The sequence below is a fragment of the Elaeis guineensis genome, chromosome 10 (assembly GCF_000442705.2).
Source record: "Elaeis guineensis isolate ETL-2024a chromosome 10, EG11, whole genome shotgun sequence".
Taxonomy (NCBI): Eukaryota; Viridiplantae; Streptophyta; class Magnoliopsida; order Arecales; family Arecaceae; genus Elaeis; species Elaeis guineensis.
Window position 1 is genome coordinate 8,426,329 of NC_026002.2, and position 24,662 is coordinate 8,450,990.

Below are 24,662 nucleotides of genomic sequence, written 5' to 3' on the forward strand. Positions count from 1 at the left end.
TTTCTCTCATTTTTGCTTGTTCAGTATAATCTTAAATATCAAAAATATTGGACTTTTATTAATTTTCAGCAATTTAAAGAGTGCAAACAAATATAAAATTGCATTGCTTGTTACAATTGACCATACAAATACCCTGCCTTTTATAGATATGATGAAGCATTTTCACCGTCTTCATGCCAGACATACATTTAGGTCAATTCAATTCCATAGCAATGAGTGTACATATGCACGATGGCATTCTCTTCCAACTAAATATCAGCTGCCCATGCACGCAACCATCATTTGCATGTGCAGATTCTTGCTTTCCATCTATCCATCAATCTCTGCACCTGATCAAATTATCAACTACATTTAAAGTATAATGCCTGTAAGAGGAAGATCAATTCTACACCTAATATCTAAGACACCATGATCATATATAAGGCAACTGAGGAAGAAAGCTATGTCTGAGATGACAGTGTACATCTCTCTCTCTCACTGTCGCTCTCACTGTGTGTGTGTGTGTGTTTTGTGGAAGCCTCCCCCACTACCCACCATCTCTCTCTTCTTTTCTTTTTTCTTTTACCTTTTTTTCTTTTTCTTTTCCTCCTTTTTTGTTTTGGTTGTGGGGTGGTGGGGAGGTTGAGATAGGGCAAGATTCTTAATGGAATGCTCATAAAAATAAAGAGTTCATGTACCTGAGTACCAGTGTCATCAGATTAGAAGATAGTTGCTCCATATGTAGTTCCACTCTCCCATTAGACCCAAGCTTGGACAAGCATTCCACATGAGCGCTCATCTTCATCTGTAGATGCTGAAGCCAAAATCATTAACCTGGCTCTCCATTTTATGAATAACAGGTATTATGCGAACAGGGGTTGCAGCATTATCCTGAGTATCCGCCTAACTTATCTCTGAAGCATCTTCCCTCAAGGATGATGTTCCCTGCTACTAAAACTTAGCATGGTACGTTATGCTCTATCAGACACCATGAAGATTACAGCAGGTAGGTTGGTCCGTCCAGCAGCCAGAACCTGACGAGTGGCTCTTTAAGAAACATAATACATTTAAGTCAAGAAGATCTATGATTCACAAAACCCAGTTGAATTGAGACAACCATCAGAAATAGAAGCTCCTAGAATCAGCAGTTCAATGTCAAGATGAGTTGTAACAAACAAGGTACAGATGACCACGTTAAAATGCCATTCTAAGGCACAAAATATCCGACTAGAACAATGTCAATAAGGTTTAAATGAACCACTGATTCTTGCTTTTAATGCATCAAATAACAAAAAAAAGAAAAAACAGTGATAGTTAATTCTTCCTTGTTATGTACCTAAATATCCTTCTATTTCAATGATACTGAACGCAACAGAGTTTTCCATCTCAAGCTGACAACCATGTTTTACAACTGAGCTTTTAGACTATGCCGTTGGTGCACATTTCTCTTGTAATTATATTTAAGAGAAGTTTTACACCCAAAATAAAAGAATAGACACAAGGACACAGGTAATCATACACCTCTTAAGAATGATAACAATGCACAAGAGGCACGCACAACACAATCATTTCTGTATGTTCGCAAATGCATGTACACATGCACGCATATATAAAATTGTTAGCTCAACATGGATTCTTCAAGTTATAAACTCTAGTCAGAAAATTCATGATCCACTGATGTCCATTGCATGCAAAGTAACCATCAAGTCAAACTGACACCTGCCCAGAAATAGTGATATCATATCTGACATTATAAGGCTAAATTTTCAATCCTTATACCTTCCTTCCAAAGTTTTTTTTTTTTTTTTTTATTTTAAGGAGAAACTGTTCAAGTATCTAGAAATTTTAGTCAAAAAATTTATTTTCATGAGCTTATATAGGACACAGAATTTCGTTGCAGTAGCTGATTGTTGAGAATTCCTAAAAAGTATAAAACATTTAGCTATGAGCATATTTATTAGAGGTCAAATCAGAATTGAAGCAGCCTATCTACATCAAATATTTAGAACTGAATACTATAAGCTTTCATATTTAGGGCCTGTTTGGATGTCTGGGCCCAAAATCCCACGGGATTCATGGGTCGGACCAAGACAGCGAGCTAAATTGGACTGGACTATGATTATTTTTATAAGAACCCAACCAACGATTAGAGTGGGCCGGCCCAAATCCCATAGGGGAAAAAAATGATCTGTTGAGCTCTTTTTTTTTCTCTCTATGGGATTCGGGCCAACCCACTCCAATAGTTTTTTGGGTTCTTGAAAATATAGGCCAAATCTAGTATGATTTAACTAGTTGTCTTGGCCCAACCCACAAATCCCATGGGATTTTGGGCCTAGACATCTAAACAGGCCCTTAGTAGGATATCAATCCTAGTCTGATAATATCTGATCCTGACCTAAGCCGAAGATTTACTTATAAATTACAAGATATTGGGCTGACTCTGCTCTAGTTCAGAATAACTTGGATCATCCTAACTTGGGTCCTGATTCTGCTCTAGTTGAGAATGTTCTATAGCAGTGGCTAGGGTATACATTACTTAACCTAATATCTGCACATTTTATACTAAATTACATAAAGTATCCTAGCAACACAAATTCATGAAGCTCAAAAATAAAAGGATTGCAAAAATGTGTATGTTGTTGTGGTAAAATAAAATTGTTTACCTAAAGCTTTTCCAACATATATGGTTCGCAATATGGGCACCACCAAGCAGCCGAAAATCAGGCAAAAATCAAACTTCCACATGAGATTTTTTTTTATGCTGCTGCTGAAAGTAAGGGTGACTTAATGCTTCATCAATGCTCAGACGATCCTCCTGCAATGCAAATATTATTACATGAGATAAACAAATTATATTCATGTTTCCAATACATGAAACACCAGAAAGATGTCAAAGTAATTTTTTTAAAGGCAAATGAACCAGCAGGAAGCATAAGAGCTAAAAGAGAAAATTTTCACAGTTCTAAGGAATCTAGTTAATCAAATTACTTCACACGCACTACTATTTACAAAAAGACATAACATAAGCACAAGGAGCAAGAAGCAACAAGCATTTCTAATTCTACATTGTAATTTGTTGCTTCGTAAGTTTTTGTAACATATACTTCAGCTATCAGATTTGGTGGTCTGCTGAAATAAGTGACTTTTCATTGACATAAAAATGACTACATCAACATGAATAATTAAGCAGCATAATCATAGATTCATGCTGGTGGGGCATCGAACCAGACCGGTCAGCTAGTGGCACGGCTCAGCTGGTCAAGTCGAGACTTAAAAACCCTTGAAGCCTTGGAAGCCCTCTAGCTCTCCCCACACCCTCGAAGGTCAAAGCCCTCACCTCAGGGGAGTCCCCTCTCTCTCTCTCGCTCTCCCTCAGTCCCTGTCATTGAATCTGGAGACATTGGATGGCTCAAAGCTCTAGGAGCCCTTGCAAAACCCTTGCTTCCCCTCTCACTCCCTCTCCCGCCTCCTGCAGCCTTTGTCCTCCGACAACACCCTTCAATGGCATCCCATCCATGTCCGAAGACAGTGATGACATCCTGGCCAAGTGAGTCCTCTCTTTCCACATCTAGTCTCTCTCTAAAATGAGTCCAAAGGCCTCGACCTCTCCCTCTCTCTCTCCCCCCCTCACTCCCTCTCCTTCCTCTCCCCCCTCTCCCAAGTTTTGATATGCCATAGTTTTGATACAACAGGTACCAATACTGTACCGATCACCAGTCAGTATGACTCTCACTATTAGTTCAAAGAACCTATATATATTTATCTATGTATACATGAACATATCCATAGAGTGGAGTTGATTTGCTTTGGCTAGACCTAGTAACATAGATCCCCGACAACTTTACATTCCATGTATTGGACTAATACCTTTTGTTTCATAGGTTTTTAGTTTTGTTATTTAGCCCATGCCACTAATGAACAAGGAGCAAAGCAACCATAGTAGAAGAAAAGCACATTAGTGGCATCAGTTAAATGACTAAAATACCCCCATCCAAGTAAAGCTAACTAGTTCAATACATGGGGGCTAAAATTGTCATTTTCCAATAAAGCCTAGCTAGAAACTTGGTCCAACAAGAGCGATGGAGCTCAACCCATATCATGCATATGTATATATCTATACAAAGTGTTCTCTCTCTATTTTATTTTTAGCTTTTCTTTCTTTTTTCTTTCATTCCTTTTTGGTTGTACAATTTTTTTGATACTGAGTGATAATAAAGAAAGGTTTAGAATATTGAGTAACTTTACGATTTAATTAATAACATGCAGTGAATATATAGCATCCTAAAAAGAGACAAGGTGCAATAAATAAGCAACAAATTGCTATAAGCTTGATTCATGGAAGCATGCCTAATGATGTTCTAGGATGGTAACCACCTCTAGGCAGAGTAATGTTAAGGCGAGGTTTAGTGAGTTATTGTTGTAACTTCTCATTCATTGTGTGCATTGGCTTTTGCACTTTGGTTCACAAGCTTGTGCTTCCATATTCATCGTCTCTAATTGATATCTTTATAAGCAACTTTGCACTCTACTATCCAATACAAAAGAAAGAGGATGGAACATCATGGCTATTGCATTTTATTGGTGTCTCCAGAAATACTGAAATAAAATAATCTTTCTTAATTTCTTGTTCATAGTTTGAAGAAAAGTTGTTACACGCAGGGTGAGTCAAAGTGAAGGGGGGTACAAAAGCTTGTTAAATATTTGTTTCCAAAGGAAATTAGGGAGTGCTTCCAAAGGAAATATGTGTTTGTAAGCTGCATGGAAGTGTTGACACTTTGGACATGGCAGGGCTAATACAAATATAGCTATATAATCCACTTCGACGTGTCTTGCTAACGTGAGCAAAAAATGTCAGACACTTGGTACTAAGGACCGCCGAACTGGAACTAGGATCTATGCTGGCTGATCGGCAGTACGAGTCGATACGAGTCCATATCGGACCGGACCCGCACAAACTGACATAGAGAAGGAAACTGAGGAGAAAAAGAGAGAGAGAAAGAGAGGGGGGAGAGGAAAAAGGAGAGGAAGCCACCGGAGAGCCTCTGACTGGACAGCACAATCGAGGCTTGTGGCACGGTAGGGATGAAACAAGGACGATCGCCTCTGTTTCACAGAATTTTTTTTAAAAATTTCGATTACAATGAAGTTGGAATGGGTTCGCTAGCTTCACTTAAATAAAGCTGGCACACCCATTACCGGCTTCACTATTTTAATTTTTTTTTAAAATTCACAAACAGTAAAACACGATGAGTGAACAGGGCGACAGCCCTTGTTCCGCGACCACGGCTCCGTCTGTGCATTTTTCACTATCCGATGGCCACGGCGGCTATCCGACACCCTCCGACAGCCTCTCTACTGACTGTGCTTCCCTCCAATACCATCGCTCCCCCCTCTCTCTCGATTAAATGTCCTATCGAGTGACACCAAGTTGCGGAGGCCTCAGCGACCTCAGCAGGCCACCGCTGGTCTCTAGCGCTATCGTCCCCTCTTTTTCTCCCCTCCTCTCTCTCTCTCTTTCCCTCTCCCTCCTTCGGTGTTCCAATTTCCTCGGTCAAACCATCCTAATTTGCCGCTAGTACGGCTCAAAACGTCCAGAACGGTCCTATTCGAGATGGTTCAATGAACTGAGCTTGGTATTGTTTTTTGGAGTGTCACAAAGAGGATCTTCAATCTTAAGTGCTGGACACTTTCAATGAAGTGCCCTTAAGTTTTTTTTGGGCACTTTAAGTGTCAAGTTCTTTTTGGATATTTCAAGTGAAGTGTCCTTACATTTTTTATATAATTTTATCAAGATATATGGAGACTTTAAGTGAAATGTACACACAAACACACAATATGTGTGCATGTTTGTGTAAATACATATATGTATGTATGTATGTGTATATATATAGAGAGAGAGAGAGAAAGAGACACACACACACACACACACATATATATATATATATATTAAGGTTTGCCATACCGATCGATACTGATGTGTATCAACCATACCATACCATATCAGTATCGAATTGATATATGGTATGGGGGGCATAATGACACTCGGTACACCAAACTAGCCCCCATACTCGATATAGCGACACTGCAATAGGAAAGTACTAGTATGGGTCCGGTACAGAGATGATGAACCTTGATTTTATATACATGCATGTACATCACACACACACACACATCGTGTCCAATGCCCAGATTTTTGGAGGTTGCCATATCTGATATTTCAGGACAAACACCTACCAAATGTCTAGATAACATTCAAGATACATACATGAACATTAAGCAAAATATACTCATAAAGAGTTAGACAATCACAAGTCAACATTGTAGGCCCGATAAAGCACCTGTGGGCTCATAATCAGAAGGCTAAACAAGATTTCATAATTGATCTGCGCAAGACAACTTCCTTGAGTGCATGGAATGTAGAAACTAGTAAGAAGCAATTCATATTGTACTGTACCAGTAAAGTATCAGTACAAGTTAAGGTTTGTTGCCGAATCAATACCCAGGCTCATACTGGTTGGTGATCGGCATGATATAGTATGGATACATACCGTGCCGTTCCGGGACAAACAATATATTTTTTGTTGATTTCGAACTAAAGTCGGCACATGGTTTGCCGTAAATTGTTTGCCAGTTTCAAGTGAAGTCAGCAAACCATTTTCCGACTTTAGTTGCAAATTGGCAAAATAAATTATAGGGCATCCCTTGTTTTGAAAGAAAATACGGGAACCCCTTGCCGACGAGCCAAAGAACTTTCAAGCTCTCTCTCTCTCTCTCTCCCCCCCCGCCCTCCCAGCCTCTCTCTCCCCCGTCCTCTCCCTCCCTTCCTCTATCTCCCTCACCGTCTCTCTCTCTCTTTGTTTTTGTCTCTCTCCATCTCCCTCTCCCCTTGCTTCGAATCAATGCACTGAACCATGCTGGTAACTAACCAACCCAATTCAGTTTGGATCAACATGGTTTAGCAGATCTTGGTACCAACACACCCCTAGCAGTCATACCATGTGCTTGTGTGGTACCTATATCTTACTATCAAGTAGCACTACTTTAAAACGTTGGTTCAATGAATACCTCCTGATGAGATGTACATAAATTTAGCAAAAGGTTATTGTACAAACAAAGAGCATACTAAAGTATGCAATTTTTTTAAAGATGCTCCATTAAGCTAATGCTGGTACTGAGTCTGAGTGCTATCTGTGCACATACTTTCCAATCTCATAAGCTCATCAACAACAAGCTCAGAGAAAGCATGAAGTTTCTTGGATAATTTTTACAATGTCCATTTGAAAAGTGTGCAATATATGATGAGCTCTCTTTCACCAGTTTCAGCATGGGTTCATATGATGATATTATTCTCAGAATTAGGAACTGAACTGAAGAAGGCTTGCTCAGTCAAAGTCTCACGTAAAAATACCCAGGAAATCTAATTGCTTTAGGAAATATGAATATGAGTACAAACTTTCCTCCTTAAATTTTGTACAATCCATTCATCTGCTAATATCCAGATGCTCATCTTTGACAGCTGTTAAGTGCTAATCTGATAAACCTACGCAGGCTACGCTAGTATGATTAATCAATATAGAGGATCACAAGGCTTGTAACTGCAAATCGTACAACCTAAAAGCTAGTCATGAATGTGGGTGATATGTTGACTCATCATGGTTTCTCTTATAACAAAGTGTAAATGGATCATGGCCATGTAAATTCTATGGTCAGACCCCCAAGAATGCAAACTAGGTAGTTCAGCACAACTTTTTGCAATGTTCACTGACTTCATGATCTTAATAGTTAACCACCTCCCAGAACTCATATTTTGGGATTGTAGAAAAGAATGAGAAGAACAAGCACTGTTACAAGATACAGCATATTTTCTATATCTGCACAAGAAAGATAATAATATTGAATAATTGTTAAACAAAGATAAGAACCTTGACAAGTTAATTCAGAAGCCATGTTTCATAACTCGCTCAACTTTTTAGTAACCACTCAATAATGATGATATATCTAAAACAGAAAGTCAATCATGAGTAATGGTGAAAACCGAGCTTCGGTATGGAAGAAGTTTTTCCAACTTTTCTGAAAAACAATAATTACAGCATAGTTTATTTCTCTCTGCTTTTTATATTTAATAAAAAAACTGCATGTGGAATGTCTACTAATAGACAGCCATCCTAAAAGTAATCAGATGGAGAACTTGATTTCAATAAATAATTTTCATAAATTCCCAAAACCAGATTTCTCATGTTGCATCTTCACACTGAGCCCTTAACTAGGGAATGATCTGACTAGTAGCTGATTGCAGATGACTTTATACTAAAATTCTAAACAGTAACTCATGAGTTCCATGTGTAAATGTTGGAAAAGAATGTCTTCTAATTAGTATACTGTCTGAGTGAAACAAAACTTACAGGGTGCCATACTAACAACTGGCGTACCAATCGCAGTGCCAAAACATTTGGAAAGCTGCATAACATTAACCAACATTGATTTATGAGGTTTAGTGAACATATAAAGTGAGAATAGGATTGTCAAATTGAAACAGAGTTGCATGTAAGTAAAAGGCTAACCCCAGCTTAAGAGGATCTTTACTCTTCACTTGATGTGAAAAGGACTCTTCAGAACATTTCCAGGAAGCTGGCGAGACTCCAGCCTTGATTGGAAAAACAGGTTTCTCAGTACACATTATAGTGTTTCAATACTGAAGGTTACTAGAATTAAGAATCTATAAATTAGACAACACATACTACTGAGAGACGATAATGCTATCACATCAAAATTCATGATAGTTTAGATATAAGGAGCTTAAGATGTCTAAAAATCTCTCAATAATATACATGCAATCCTGCACCAATGCAGTAAAATTGAGCATCTGTTATCATGCCGTACAGGAGTTGGTTTGAAATAACAGTCATCAAAATGGTGTTTTGACACATCCATGACATTATAACCACACATACATAAATATATTCGTACTATGCATGTGTAATCATTCAGGCAAGCATTTACATGTATGTGCGACAGCTATAGAAGGTATTATGTGATCATTTTACTGTTAAAAGAATAGAGGCTTGCATTTAATATTTTTATCCACAAAGTTGTTAAGATTAGAACAGTGATTTGTTAAATAATGCTTTATAATTGTTATATTTCTATTATTATAGCTAAAAATGGATGTTATAGCAGCCATTATTTCATTCAAGGGAAAATGTCAAAAGACAGGCTGGGCAAACAATAGCTATAATGTTTGCTATAATGCTTAATAACAGTAATATTGAGGGAGATAACAGTTGTTACAGAAACCAGGGAACATAGAGTGGTGTGATTACCAAAGTCGTATGGTTACTTGTAAAATTTAAGAAGTTGATGACTTAATGCTGCAGTGAAGTAGGGACAAAGTCTGGTGTTATGGCACATAAGCTATTAGAAGAGCGCAAGCTGCAGATCCAAAGCCTTGACTTTATTTTGCATTATTACTATTTATTAGCAGTTTAATAGCTTGTAGTATCTTTCCATGTACTTGGCCACCTAGTAAGTCATAGTCTACATGGAAAATGTCGATCATTTATTGCGGAAGTTGTAACTACAGTCTATCTTCTGATTACTATAAATTGTCAATGAAATGAATAATGGGGAGATCTTTAGAATTAGAAATTATTTTCTGCAAGTTTCTTGCTAATGGAGTGAGTGAATTCTCCCACCAAATCAAGCATCTGGCTTTGTTGCATGAGTGATTCTACAATTAGCAACATTGAGCAGCACCTGCTGCCCTCAGCGAGTGATTCCTGGGATTATTATCTTTCCCCTTGGTTCAGATTTCTGGTCTAGACCAGCCTTGCAGGCAGGAAGCCTACATCGTGCCACATCACCATGGCCGAAAATGCCCCACCTATAAATGTTGTGGCATGCAGCATACCGATCACCTGTATTGGCACAACAAGCACAAGATGCAAATGGCAAAGAGACGCACCAGAAAAAGGGAAACAAAAATGAAAGAGATGTGCAATTTATCTGGTTTGACAACTTGCCTAAAAACACAAGAAGAGCACAGAGAGAATTTTCCACTAATAAGAACAAAGTACATAGCCTCTGAAGTCTGAATACTAAAACAGGAGTCCATAAGGTGATGCCCACCCCTCTCTTGTTACAAGAAAATCTCAAAATAGTACCTCACACAACTCGGCTTCTCACAGGAAAATCCTAAAAGGAAAGCCTCCCATTGTCTGAAGTATGAAAGAAAATAAACAAAGGCAACCTGATACTGTTTCAAATCCACAACCATTCAATATCTAAAACCAAAGTAATGTGAAGGGGGGTCGCACCTTACAAAGCTTCAGACAAACAATGCATACGCACCATGAATCTGTGCCTAAGAGAGAGTTAGCTCTCTCCTTCCTTCACTTTTTCAAGTTTAAACAAGCGCTGAAAGCTACTTCCAAGCCTTTGGTCATGGTGACTATTTATTTTAAACAATTATCCAAGTTCATATCTCCCTTGGTTCACAACAGCCACTTTAACCAAAACAATTTTGTCAGACTCATATTATAATTTGGTTTGAGAAAAAGTCCCATGCTCAGTCACATGATCCAAATCCGGCTCTCAAAATATTTGTATAATTGCTGTTTTGCCACTAATGGTTGAAACAAAGTACCATACATAACATTCTCCACTTTGGATTATTTTGTCCTCCTCCTTAATATGCATTCTCCTGTATCCCTCTCCCTAGGGTCTCCACTAACTGGCAAATGGAGACTGGCCAAGTCTAGGCAAAACAGTTGTCTCTATCACTGGCTTCACCATTATGCTTGGTTTAAGATTCATCATCTGCTATGACACTACTAGAACCCAAAGGTCAAGTTAGAAAAATCTTATGTACTAGTCTTTAAGATTCATCATCTACTATGACACTAATCATCACTTAGCACCTCAGCAAACTAATTCATTTCCAAGGGTTACATGCACATATCAAGGTTTAAATACTGGTACAGAACACACTGGTACCGACTGGTACGACATACCATCCATTGCTTTAATGTATTATCTTATTAACAAGTCATATTAAATGGGCCATGATGTACTGTTACTGCATATATTGGTGTCACAATACACTTCATTGAGTTTTTGCAATAGTACTTGCGGTATTAGAACCTTTAATCAGCTTCCCAGCCTCAACTACAACTTTAATGATGTTACTGCCCTTATCTCTTTATTTCTTTATTTCCCTTTTTTTTTTTGTAAATAATATTACTGCCTTTGCATCATGGACCTAGCCATATCTTCACAAGTGAATGTTGCTAGGAAACAACTTCATCTAACCACCAAGACAAATCAGGATAGATGTACAATCTGAAATCGAACGAAGGCTATTTAAGTATTCAATAAGAGGGGGCAGAGGGGAGGGGGGGTTATTGGAAATGGATGAGCTCAACCTCTTCCTCATATAATAATCTTTCAGAGGCAACAAAAAAAAGAGAAATCAAGGACCTATAAATAGTGCATAAATAAAAACGAGAAAGGAAACAGAGAACAAATAAGTAGGCTCACCGGGTACTTAGTGCCACCATTCTGATGATGTTGAGGTGAGATCCCAGGAATCAAAATGCACAGTTCCATGTATGATCTCAATCTGGTATCACAATACATGTAGAAACACTTGTCAACTTAAGCATGCATTCATAATCGGTTAAAATGTTCATAAACTGCATCTATAATGCAGTAGGAGAAATATTTAGAATCCAAACTAGCCATTTCCAAGAACGATAACAATCTGGTAATGTGATTCACAAAAATGGCAAATACAACCAATCAACTAAACTCTTGTTCTTGGCAATGTAATAAAGGAACAGACAAGAATAAAAACTAAATGAAAAGATCTTCATGTTTGAGACTTCTAGTGAGTTCCTTTATCTTTTATTCATGTTAGTAGTTTACCATAATTATTATCCATGGCAGTCATGTGGAAGCTACAAATTCCTTATTTTTCTAGGACAAATGATAAATTCCATATGCATAGAAAGATATGTGCTACAAACACATTATTATTTCAAATCCCTTTGCAAAATTAATACTCCCTTTCCACATGAAAGTAGGTCAAGTAGTGGAGGTGGACATGTGTATGGAGATGCTATTGTGTATGGGAGCGCCGATAGAGATGGGTGGGTGGGAGTGTTTATAGAGATTCTAAAACGTGTATCTATCCGTATGAAGACGCCGATCCTAGAGATGCGTCTGCCTGTGAAAGTGCAGGTGTGGATGAAACGACCCGTGGAAAAAGAGAAAAGGGATCTGCTATTTTGACGCCGCTGTAGATGCACAATAACCGATAGCACTAGTAGCAGAAGCATAGACTTTTTGGGTACCGGGCAAAGGCAAGGCATCGAATCCCTCATCAAGCCCATCCACATCAATAGCTCACTACCCACCAACATCGAAATAAGGGGATGAGTCGACTGACGAATCAGCTGCAATAATTGGACTTTATATATATATATATAGAATATGAAACCCCAAAGATAGTACTTTACTAGTTTATTTCAACTTCGATTAACAAGGTTTAGATAAAGTATCTAAACATCAATGTATAGATCCATGATGATCACCATCTGGTGGAGTACATGGTGGAATATAGGGTTGGCACTTGCAGATTTAAATGAGCAACGAAAATAAAGTGCACCGGGTGATGTGGGCAAGTTCAGGGTTGGTTTTCCTACAGAATCTTCACAACGGTGCCATATGCTGCTCCTCGACTGTATGGTATGTAGTGAGCAGTATAAGGCTGGTACAGGCAGTACCAATAATCATTGCTTTAGAGAGACAATGAAGAAGGTGCACATTGAATAAGGGATTTCATAAGAAGGATAAAAACTATAATAAAGAAAAACACATAAGCATCATAGCTGTTAAAACATAGCCATGACAGCTGAAGCTTCTCAAATATGAGAAGTTAGGATCCTTGCTGTACAGTAGCTGATAACTAACAATGGCACGGCCTAGTTATGAAGTAGGTAATGTTCTGCAGAGGGGTGGAGATAAAAATATTCCCTAGGAGGGGCAAACAAAAGGACAATATTTTTTTTATCTAAGAAAACTACATATGTTTTGTTTATAAAAGTTATGTTTATAATTTAAATAAATTTTTACAGTACGAATGTTTACAGTTGATCTCATTTTAATTGTTTAAAATTTTCTTTGCTGTAAAATGCTCATCAAAAAGTAAATTATTATCTTATGTCAACAACCTTAATTGAAAATTTGAAGAGAATACAAGATAGGAAATCCCAAATATGTATAACTATTTACAATAACAAATAACGTATGCATGAAAATCAACTTTTGCAATCGAGAAGTTATTATCCTCTTACTCATTCTCCTTTTCTAACTCTACCATTTTTTTCCTTTGTCAATTTTATTCACATTTGGTTTCCATCAGTTATTAGAAGGAGAAATTCATTTTGTTAAAGATTTTATAATGATAATTATTAATAATAAAATGAAAGATATTAATTCTCTTATTGTTTGAATAAAATGTGTGCGTGCATGCATGTGAGAGAGAACATGGTAGAACTAGAAACTAGAGGTCATGAGGATTGGTTTACGATTTCCTTCTCTTGGTTTCTGTTTTCCTTAGATAACCAAATTCTACCAAAACTTCAAGGTGGATGGGGTGTGACAGTTTAGTCCTGCCAAATTATTCATTATTCTGAAATCAGACATCATACATAAGATGGTTTCCAATGCATGCCAGTGCTACCATTCTAACACCCCATTCAATACTTGAGTGTACAAACATAAGATGTGATTACATATCCCATGCTATAAAGCATAAACATCTTATATCAACTGAGAGCTTATCAACTCCATTATCACTAAGATTTGAGAACTTAATTTTGCTTTAATAATGTCTCTCAGAAAAAGTTGAAACTTAACACATGCTTAAACATTATCAGTTTGTTCTTAAGAAGATGCAGACATGTCAAAATCGTTTATCAGAGATAACCAAGGATGTCCGAGTACAATTAGGGTTATCAGAAAAGCAAATTGTGATTGTTTATCTCAAAGATTGAGAATCTGAGATGCTGGTGCCCATGTCGGTCACCTGCCAGCACAGAATGTGCAGACCATGTGCAGATGCCAACATATGGCACATGCCACCATGGACAAGCCAAATAGTAACCTCAATCCTTAGTTTTCCTAAATGACAAGCATGCCACAAAGCATCCGCAAATATTACTGGCAACAGGAGGAATCACTATCAAGAAATTTTTGATATGATAATATTTTGATTACATTGACTTTAACTGCAATGCTAGAAGACTGCATTTTTATTATTAGACATGACTGATGCAAGCAAAACTTAAATATGAATAACTCATGAGAAGTAAATGCTAGGAATTTCATTTAGTTGAGGAAACCTGTCCCTAATCTTTTGTTAGAGAGGGATACCTAAAATTAACATTATGATTTTGTAACTTATGCCAAAAAAACAATATGGCACTGCATTTGTGGTGTTAAGAGCACTTCAAAATGATGAAAATTCTTACTTGATTGAAGGGGAAGGGGTTTTACGTTCAGTTAAGATAATGTATGGTGCTTCACATTTAGGGATGCAGGGTGGGAAAGCTAATTAGTGTTCCCTGCCAAAGAATTGGCTACACCCTTGTCCACTTCATCCTTCAATGCTGAGAGGCAAACTCCCATGCTCTTGAACTAGTAATTAAGAACTGCCACATTGTTACTTCTTCACTTAGTTGTCCCATTATCATTCATTGTTCTTCACCTCGTCCCATTATCATTATAGATAGAAAAGCACGTTCTAGTTGAATAAATAATGCTTCCAAATATTTGACAAGCATAGGCATCCACGTTCCCACCACCGGAATACCAATTCATGAAAGCAACATGGCCAAGTTAAAATTATCTCCTTGTTTAAATTTCACAGAAAAATTTGGAGAAGGGAGGCTAAACACCTCCTTGTTTGTTCTAATGTCCTTGAAAACCACAACCTTAATTGCTGTCATGACCTTTATCATTGTCTATTACTTATCTTTTTGCTGAAATTTAATGGAAATTGTCAGCAAAATTACAAGTAGGGACTGGTCTCTTCATTAGGATGTACATAAATGTCTTCACATTGCAAGAGGCAATATATAAGAAAATGAATAAATAGGATTTAAGATGCACCAAAATACAAACATATTTGTAATGAAGGTGTACTTGAAGATAATGAGCCGATGAATCATTAACTATAACATGTTGGATGGAACCGAATTGATCAACAAAACCCCCTTAGTTTGCTGAAGATGATGATGGCAACCTCATTCTGTTGCATAGCTCAGTCCTAAGCTGCATAAATTGAACTTTGGAAGATTATAGAGATGATCTTGGATGTTAAGCCAATGGTAGTGGTGTAGGCATCTATGACTTCACAAAATTTTTAGACAGTAAAAGTATTGGAACCAATATGCAATTAACCTGTCTATACATATGCCCACTGGATTGGTTTGCTGGATAACTATCCCTTTTTTCTCATTCCACTCAATGAAAATGATTCTGGAAGGTGTTGCAGTGGATTCATTAATCTGACTGAAAATGGAAGAATAAAATAAGTTGATTTTGAAAGATATATTGGTTTAGTAAAATCAACGCAGATTAGTTGGCCCAGCATGCTAGGTAGGAAGAGATGGTCGTAGGACATACTAGCCAAGAAACATAGATCAGACTTCATGAAAAAAAAAAAAAATACAGAATCTTTTTATAGGAAGAGAGAGTAGTAGGACATACTAGCCAAGAAACATAGATCTGACTTCACGACAAAGAAATACAGAATTTTTTTAGGTGACTGCAGGTACTGAGGTGATAGGTCTCACAGAAATAAGGATAACCAGAAAAATAAAAGGGTTGCAGTTCCAACGAAAAAGAAAAGGCAAGTATATTAAGAAAAGATGTTTATTATGTCAGTTGAATAGGGGGAAGAAAGACAAAAGAATAAGGATGTCTATGGTTAGGTTTTGATCTTGCAGCGAAGGGAAAGGAACAAGAGTGACTAGGTCCAAAGGTGAAGCAAAGGAAATATGTGATCCATACATGGGCAACTTGGTCAAGCTAAAAGAAGAACATGTGAAAAAGAGAAAGGAGGAAGAAAAGAGTATGGTTTAAGATTTAAAAACAGCAAAAAAAAGGTGCTTAGTGTTAGGTTCTGAACTTGATAAATGAAAAAGGAAATGAAATATCTGACTCATACATGGGTGGTCAAGTATAAAGGATAGAAGAATATAAAAAGGTAAAGATGAAAGAGAAGTGACTAGGAATGGGGTTTTATTGAAAAGAGCAGAAATGTGAAATTTACCAAGAATGAGGTGATAGAAAGATAAGTGCAGATTTCAATTAGCTACATGGAGGCCTCCTAAAATCTTTTGCCTTGATAATTCATTGTACCATCTGAACCACCTAGCTCAAGGCGCACTGGACCATACCAACGGGGAATCCAGATGGGTCCGCCTTTCAATTCGAAATAGGAGGCAAACCACTCCGAACCAGATGATTTAGAGTAGTATCAATGCAAACTGCCCGGTTCGCATAGATTCGGACCTATTTCGCCGATCCTATGCCTTCTCAGTCCCTCCCTTATTTTCTTTAAATATTGAAAACAAGTAGAAAATATTAAGTCCGGTCCAAGCTAGAAATAGGAATCACCCTTTCCCCTTCCTCGTTTCCTTTTTTTTCATTTAAAGGCTGAAAATCAGCAATAAAATGAGAAAATAAGGGGAGGTCATCTAAAAATTTTCAATTTTGCATGATTTCATGATTTGTTGTAGATCTATGGATGATCTACGTAAAGGGATCAAAATGATATTTTTTTCATTTAAGTCTGTAATTTTTTAAATTAAAAATATGTTAGTAAAATAAAAATAAAATAATTGTCAAAAAAATGCTGTAAAATCAGCAGCATAATTATGGGTATGAATGCTACTCCAAATCAAAATCTAATGTTAATTTATTTAAGTTTGGATATAATCATATGCATCGTGATATGGGCCCAAATTTGAATAAATTTGAAAAATAAGTGGTGTTTTGTGCATGCCTACAAGCTAAGAAAAATATATGTAGCATCCTTGGTAACAAAGTTTGCCATCTCGATACTGGACCCATATGTCGTACAGTATGGTAACATTTGGCACATCGAGTATTGGTATGGTATAGTACGTCATATCAATATGATATAGTATGCCCAATACAATACAGTACTGATCGGTATGCAAAACCTTACTTAATAATGTGCTACATCTATCGAAAGTCAAATTAATTTTTTTAATATTTTTTATATTTAAATATTATTTTAAATAAAAAAATAATAAATATATCTAAATAATAAAAATTATAAAAAATCAATATTATGTATGGATATTTCAAAAGTATCTTCTAGAGTACAAAATTGATTTTTGCATCATACCATAAATTCACTTTTTTAAAAAGCTAATTAAATAACGATACATTGAGATAAAAATATATGTAGCATCCATATTAAGATTCTATATTATTCTTGATTAAACTAATTTTTTTTGTATATTTTTGGTTAAATATTAATTTATTATACAAAAGTAATTAAAATTTTTTAATTATGTAGAAATTATAAAAAAAATCATACAACATATAAATAATGTATAATTATTTTTCTAGGCTAATTTGGAATATGCTCACTAAACTTGCAAGAATGGATCCACATAAAAAGGAACAAGTCTAAACATATTTGAATTGAGCAAAACTACCCCCCGATTGATGAGGTTCCATTCAGGCTTAGTACAATATGCATCGAGTCGATGGTTTATATAAATACAAATGGTGGAGAGATCAAGAAGATGCAGCAGGATCATTTATCTGATTGGTTAGTCAAGCATGAGCTAGTTCATAGATGAAGCCTCTTAATCAAGGCCTTTCCATACTTTCTCAAATTGCTTCTTTCCCGAGCTCGGCTACTATGCACATCAATTGCCTCCAGTTAAGGACAAGGGGGAATATTCCATTATGGTTGATTTCTTCCTCTCTGACATCGATCATCCGACCCCTTTAATCTATCTCTCTATAAAACAGAGTTAGAACTTTTTGGAACAAACAGCGAAAGGTGGACAAATTTTTATAAAGCATTATTATATAAAAAAGAATAGATTGATATACACAAGTTACCAGCATGACTCAAGCCCGCATTTCGGAATAAACCCAAAACTTTCTTCTTTTTTTTTAATTTATTATAACTTTGGTCACTCAGTTCAGCACCCAAGCGGGTACCTACATCCAGGGGCACTGATAGGCCCAAAATAAAGAAACATAGATTCCCAATCGTTAATTTGTCAAAGTGCCCCCTATGACTCTAGTTCCAGTGAAAGCGGGTAAAGGTTCGATGAGGAAGAGACCAGTCAAGGCAACCATACTAAAGAAAACATTCGGGACATCAAAGCCATTGCGATATAGCATTTGCCCTCTTCCACTTTTGAGGACCGGAAAGACGCACCTCTGTTGTACTAGAGTCAATCTTAGGAACCTTGATAACAATTAAGCTTAATGACCAAGAGATACCACAAAGCTTAATGAGATATATATGTAATAGTAATAGAATTAGAGCTTGTTGGATGAAGTGAAGAAAGGCATCTGGATATGTTATGTGATAGGCATATACTTTGAAGACCAAGGGGAAGATTTTACAGAACAATATAGCTTGCAACATAAGTATAGCTCAAAATGCTAGGCAATAAAGAAAGTACATGAAGATAAGTTGACGTAGATGAAATGAAAATGCTAAAATGGATGTCCGATAAAACTAGAAAGATGAAATAAGAAATGGACATATCTGAGGATTTGTAGGAGTTGTATCAAATAAGGATAAAGAAATGAAAAGAACGATTAAGATGGAATGGAAATGCATCTTAAAGATCTAAGGAAGCTCCAGTAAGGACAGGTACTTTGGTTTATGTTGATGATAATAAGAACGGAGATGGAGGATCTAAAGAAATATGGACAAAGGTTGTGAGGAATGACATGAAGAAACTTGAAATAACATCAGAGGTGCCCTAAATAAAAAATTTGGCAAATAATGATTCATAAAGCCAACCCCAGATAGTTGTGTAAAGGTTAGATGGTTGTGCTTCTTAGGTGGTTTCAGTCACTTTTGCCAAAACTAGCATAGACAAATGGCACCTAATGCACAAATCTCTCACTATTATAGAGTTTAGGGAGGGTCAGATATATACTGCCTCACCCACACATCCAGAGAGGTAGAGAGGTTGTTTCTATGTTTCGGACACAACCTCCATGTCAAAATGAAGTAATCTTGCCATTGTGCCTAGGCCCACCTTTCAAAACTAGTCTGATGCAGTATAGGAACAGGGATAGGCTAGATAAGGTTCTAACTAACTTGACAAACTCTGAATTCAAGAAATGATTCTTGAGAACAAGAGAACAATAGACAAAATCTAAAAAAAAAATTTTGATGGAATGATTTTCTGCAATTAAGCTTTTACAAGGGCTATTTATAGCCACAACATCAGAATCTGAAATCCCCCAAATATCCAAACAGAATCCCCTAAATATGGCATTTAAAAATTACAATCAGAAATCTCCTAAATATCAAAACAGAATTTCCTAAATATGACATTTGAAAATCAAAAAAATATTGAAATAGAATCCCTTAAATATGGTATTTGAAGATCAGGAAATGTGGTATGGTTAAATAAGCAAACAAAATACCAAAAAGGAAAGAGCCATGATTTTATTCTTGATCTAATCTTGACAGCTGTTGATCTGGTTAATCTCCTGCAATTCTGTTCTACATCAGTCTCCCCTACTTAGAAAGAACTTGCCCTCGAGCTATTTCTCAAGATAAAGCAAACCATCAGGTGGGTAGTACTTGTAGATATACAGGCCAAATGGCATTACAAGCCATTTGTATAGGCCCTCTTTTATTTTGAAAGCAGTCTTCCACCCATCTCCTGGCCTGATGTGGATTTGATGGTAGCCACTATGTAAGTCAACCTTCGAAAATACTATGGAACCCTTCAAGTTGTCGAGCATATCTTCAAGCTGGAGAATAGGGAATCAGTACCCGATAGGGATTCTGTTGATAGCTCAGCTATCGACACACAATCGCCAACTCTCATCCTTCTTAGGTGCTAGTAATGGAGGGACTGCACAAAGGCTCATATTCTCCTGAATATAGCCTTTGCGGATTAACTCTTCCACCTTCTCCTACAAAATCTTACTCTCACCTGGATTCATCCTGTAAGGTGGTAGGTTTGGCAAGCTGGCTCCAGGAGCTAAGTCAATGTGGTGTTGAGTGTTGTGCATAGGCGGCAAACCAACTGGTAAGTCATTTGGGGCTATCTCCTTGAATTTGCCCAATAAAAACCATACAATAGCAAGAACATCCACCGCAAGGGCTCTCTCCCTTCACAACAAATGCATAGGCCTCATCCTTTAGTTCCTTCTCACTGCTAACAATAGAAAGCAAAGCTTTTTCTTCCTCTAGGGAAGTGTTGGGCTCTCTTTCTTTAGCAATGGTGGCAAGTTTCTTACCTTTCCAACTAAATAAATAATAATTCTTTCTACCCCTATGAGTAGCATCAACATCATACTGCCAAGGCCTTTCCAATAGGACATGACTAGCATCCATATCAACTACTTCACAAGCAACATTATCCTTATAAAATTTTCCAATTGAAATTGGAACTTGACAAATTTTTCTTACTGTTAGTTTTGGCCCTTTCTTGATCCATCCTAGATCATAAGGCTCTGACTGTGGCATTGTTTGTAACTGTGAGTGATCCACTAGTGCCTGGGAGACAATTTTCATTACTTCCACTATCAATAATTAATTTGCATACCTTATTGTTGATAGAGCACTCAAAGTAAAAAATCCAACACTGCTGTGAAAAAAAATTTTGCTTGGGTGTAACAACAGCCTTCGAACAACACAAAAAATTCTCTTTCCTTCTTCCTCAGCAATTTCGACATCTTTCAATTAGACTCAACTCTACCTCCACCATCATCCCCATCTCCATAGTCGATCAAATTCACCATTTGGCACATAGGGCAAATATTGGAGGTATGACCATGCTCAAGGCATCGGTAGCACCTAACACCTGTATTTTTTTGCAGATGATTTGTTGAGTCCACCTCTGGAATTGGCTCCACTTGTGGATTTTGCGGCTCCACTACCACTAGTTGCCTGACTAGTAGATGAATGAGTAGGTGCTGAATCAACCTATTTTTCCTTGCTTGCATATGGGTGAGAAGTGTTAGAAGAAAACTGCTTGTTGGGCTGTGCTCTCGCGGGCTAACGTAACAAAAGCCTTTCCACTTTGAGTGCCAAATTGTGAGCTTCATCGACTGACCAAACTGTTTGAAGGCCAATCTTCTCTTGAATTGAATATTTAAGACCACTAAGGTACCTTCCAGCTTGCTGCTCCTCTGTCTCTAGCAAATCACAGTGAGCTAAAGTCGAAGAAATTCCTCCGTATATCCCGACACCATCTTTGTACCCTACGTACAGCCTTGATATTCCTGAAATAAATATTATTGATAATCAGGAGGCAAAAATCTACCTTTCAATAATTTTCTCATCTTTTCCTAAGTTTTCACACGTGCCTTGCCTTGCCTTTGGCGTTTGGTCTGCGTGTTGTCCCACCAAGCGGCAACTCCTCCCTTAAGCCGATAAGCAACCAACTTAACTCTTTTCTCATCCGGCACATCCATCATCTTAAAAAAATTTTCGACCTCATATAACCAATCAAGGAATTCCTCAATGCTGACATGCCCACTAAAAGCAGGGATATCAACCTTGAGGCAATAATCTTCAGCCTCTCTGTGAGGTCTAAGATAGCCTGGGTTAACAGCAAAACCCCTAATTTCGTCATCTGAAGAATAAGCATTGGCAGGATGCCTAGGTTGATTACCAGGACTGCATTGACGGTAGGCTGGCTGCGAGCATCATCTCCAGCACAGTTTCTCCTACCTTCATTATGATTCCTATGGGCGTCCATCACCAACCCCTCCATCTATTGTAATTCTGTAATGGCTGCCTACTGGATCTGAATTGCCATCCAAAAGGCCTGCACCCCTTGATCACTGTTAACAGGATGGTTGCTCTCGCCTCTGCCGTTAGACATACTAGGAGCTGAAAAGCTCTGATACCAATTGATGCAGTACAAGAATAGGGATGAGCTAGATAAGGTTCTGACTTGACAAACTTTGAATTCAAGAAATGATTCTTGAGAACAAGAGAACAATAAACAAAGTCTAAAAAATTTTTTTTGATTGTATGGTTTTCTACAATTGAGCTTTTACAAGCGCTATTTATAGCCATAACATTAGAATCTGAAATCCCCAAATATCAAAACATAATCTTCTAAATATGGCATTTAAAAATTACAATCAAAAATCTCCTAAATATCAAACCAGAATCTCCTAAATATGGCATTTGAAAATCAAAAAAATATCGAAATAGGATCCCTTAAATATAGTATTTGAAGATCAGAAAATATGGTATGGTTAAATAAGCAAACTAAAAACCCAAAAGGAAAGAGCCATGATTTTATTCTTAATCTAAACTTGATAGTTGTTGATCTGGTCAATCCCCTATAATTCTGTTTTGCGTCATAGTCATTCTCATAACTATTTTTAAAATTTTGATTTTCGATTTTCTATCATTTATATTTTTTTCTTAGTTATTTAAGTATATAGAGGCTATATGGTATAAATTTTCAATGAAATTTCTTTCATTTTTTGAGTTAATAAGAGAGGATACATGATAAACAGTCCTTGACGGGCCAAGGCCCTTATAATGGCCTTTACTATAATGGAATACATACTATCACAAACAAACAAATTTGACACATTTCACAAAAAAATAACATTTTTTTATAAAAGATAAATGTAGCATTCCATAATCACATGGATCGGTGGCGAACTTTCTTTCCCATTATTATGTTCATCCCACCAGCCACCAGTACTGCCATCCAGGTCATGATGATGATAATAATAATGACCACCATTTTTTGCATGACCCTCATTGTAGTAATATATGGTACTGAACAGGTAAATATCATTTATCATACATCCTTTGAACTTGTATTAATTTATGCTTGTTTGAATGATATTTGGAATTTTACTAATAAGTAAATATCATCTCATTAAGCTTCAAAACAGTCTATTCGATCTTGAAAATTGAAACTACCCAAAACTATAATAAATTATTATCTTATAAAACTTATAGCACAATCAAATAACAGGAAATAACATGTCTTGATCTTTTTCATTTTTCTGATTTTTTACTATTTTTTGATTTCAACCATTTTTACCAAAGTCCAAGTTTTCAAATACCATCGGAATGGGGTAGTACCATATGTACGGTACCAATCTGATGGAAAGACGGTACTCATATGGGCCTTGGGACATTGAAAGTGGGTGGACTTGTATGTACCAACGTATCAATCCATATCAGTCAATATCGAAAACATATTGATTGTACCAGTCTGCCCTTTTGGTTCTCTCAGTCTTGATACATATTGATTGTACTATCGATGTCATACCATTTTGATGAAAAACCGATATGAGGTTCAGTACAAATATTTAATACCTTGGACTAAAACTCTGAAACTTGAAGGAAAGTTGCCAAAACTGTCAAAACCAGCAGAACAAAAACTCTGCCTAGGGACTGAAACGAAAGCTGCATTTTAAACCCTTAGAAGGTTTCACCATGAATGACAAAGGACACTATAGACTACAGGGATAAGTGTTAAAAATCAAAAACTATAAGGAAGGCTACATTGAGATGGACTCTACTAGGAAGAAAAGGAAATTAAATTCATGCAGGAACATGACAACAGAATTGAACAGGAAAACTAGAACAATTAAATCTACGTCTATTATCTGGGAAACAATATATTGTTTGGGAGACATTTCTCAAACCGAGTATGCTTGATGATTCTTCGAAGATGATAGAGAGGAATCGGAGAAAGTATTGGGTGGCAGTTCTTCTAAGAAGATAGGCCAGACTATTTTGGTCCTGCTTCAAACTACCACCAACGCATCAGCTGGAAGCTATCTTACATCAACCTGGGTATGACCACTGGAAGTAGAAAGTATCAGGTGGAAGCTCTTCCAAGCCAGCATACTGGACTATTTTGGCCCTGCTTCAAACTACCTTCAACACATGAGTTGCAAGCTACCTTACATCGACTTGGGCATGACTGCCGAAAGCAAATATGTATCTTAAGCCAGTTCTTTTCAGATCTTTTAGAATTTCTTCTAAGCATCATAACCATGCCCAATTCTATATGTCCCAAGCAGGCAGTTTGCAATACATCGAAAGGACTGATTAATATGTGTTGCAACAACCCATATTTAGAGCAGAAAACTTTAATTTTAGCAAGTTCTCATTAAGAATTTAAGACAACCACTTGCATGATTATTCACTTGTGTTCTTAAGTTTTAACTTTCTTCTACCTCAGGTTATCCTCAGGACAATCAGCATGACATGGCAGGTATCATGGTCATTGGTACAACAGTCAATACAATTTACACATTTTCTATGTGTAAATCTATATTCTGATGATGAATAAAAAATTTTAAAGTTACATTACAAAAGTTGAAATATTTAATCCATAAATGACTTCAGAATTGACATTTTCAACATTAACATTTCA

The 24,662-nt window shown here is 36.8% G+C and overlaps 2 protein-coding genes across 6 annotated transcripts in view; both read right to left on the reverse strand.

Annotated features, from left to right (window-relative positions):
• Positions 1-31: 31 nt before the first annotated feature.
• The window catches only part of LOC105053399 (uncharacterized), an 83,350-nt gene continuing 58,719 nt past the window's right edge, over positions 32-24,662 (reverse strand). For 2 of the 5 annotated variants that reach the window (XM_019853327.3, XM_073244540.1), the window contains 6 exons: positions 11,515-11,596; positions 8,541-8,623; positions 8,382-8,436; positions 2,643-2,794; positions 678-1,013; positions 32-329 (listed from right to left, as the gene is read on the reverse strand). In XM_019853327.3, coding sequence (XP_019708886.2) covers positions 2,711-2,794; positions 8,382-8,436; positions 8,541-8,623; positions 11,515-11,596 — 304 coding nt within the window. In that variant the 3' untranslated portion in view covers positions 32-329; positions 678-1,013; positions 2,643-2,710. Of the gene's footprint in view, positions 346-677; positions 1,115-2,642; positions 2,795-8,381; positions 8,437-8,540; positions 8,624-11,514; positions 11,597-24,662 lie in introns of all 5 variants that reach the window. The other 3 variants (XM_019853330.3, XM_019853326.3, XM_073244539.1) reach the window with 3 other exon arrangements.
• On the reverse strand, positions 18,599-22,124 carry LOC140851960 (uncharacterized). Its single transcript, XM_073244455.1, has 3 exons — positions 22,056-22,124; positions 21,604-21,936; positions 18,599-21,541 (listed from the first exon to the last, which is right to left on the reverse strand). The coding sequence occupies exons 1-3, from the start codon at positions 22,122-22,124 to the stop codon at positions 21,293-21,295; spliced, it is 651 nt and encodes a 216-aa protein (XP_073100556.1). The 3' UTR covers positions 18,599-21,292.

Coding starts and splice junctions, on each gene's coding strand:
- LOC140851960 (XM_073244455.1), bottom strand. CDS start 22,124: ATGTCTAACGGCAGAGGCGAGAGCAACCATCCTGTTAACAGTGATCAA. Junction 21,937..22,055: donor GGGTGCAGGCCTTTTGGATG/GCAATTCAGATC, acceptor TGATGCTCGCAG/CCAGCCTACCGTCAATGCAG. Junction 21,542..21,603: donor AACGCCAAAGGCAAGGCAAG/GCACGTGTGAAA, acceptor TTTGCCTCCTGA/TTATCAATAATATTTATTTC.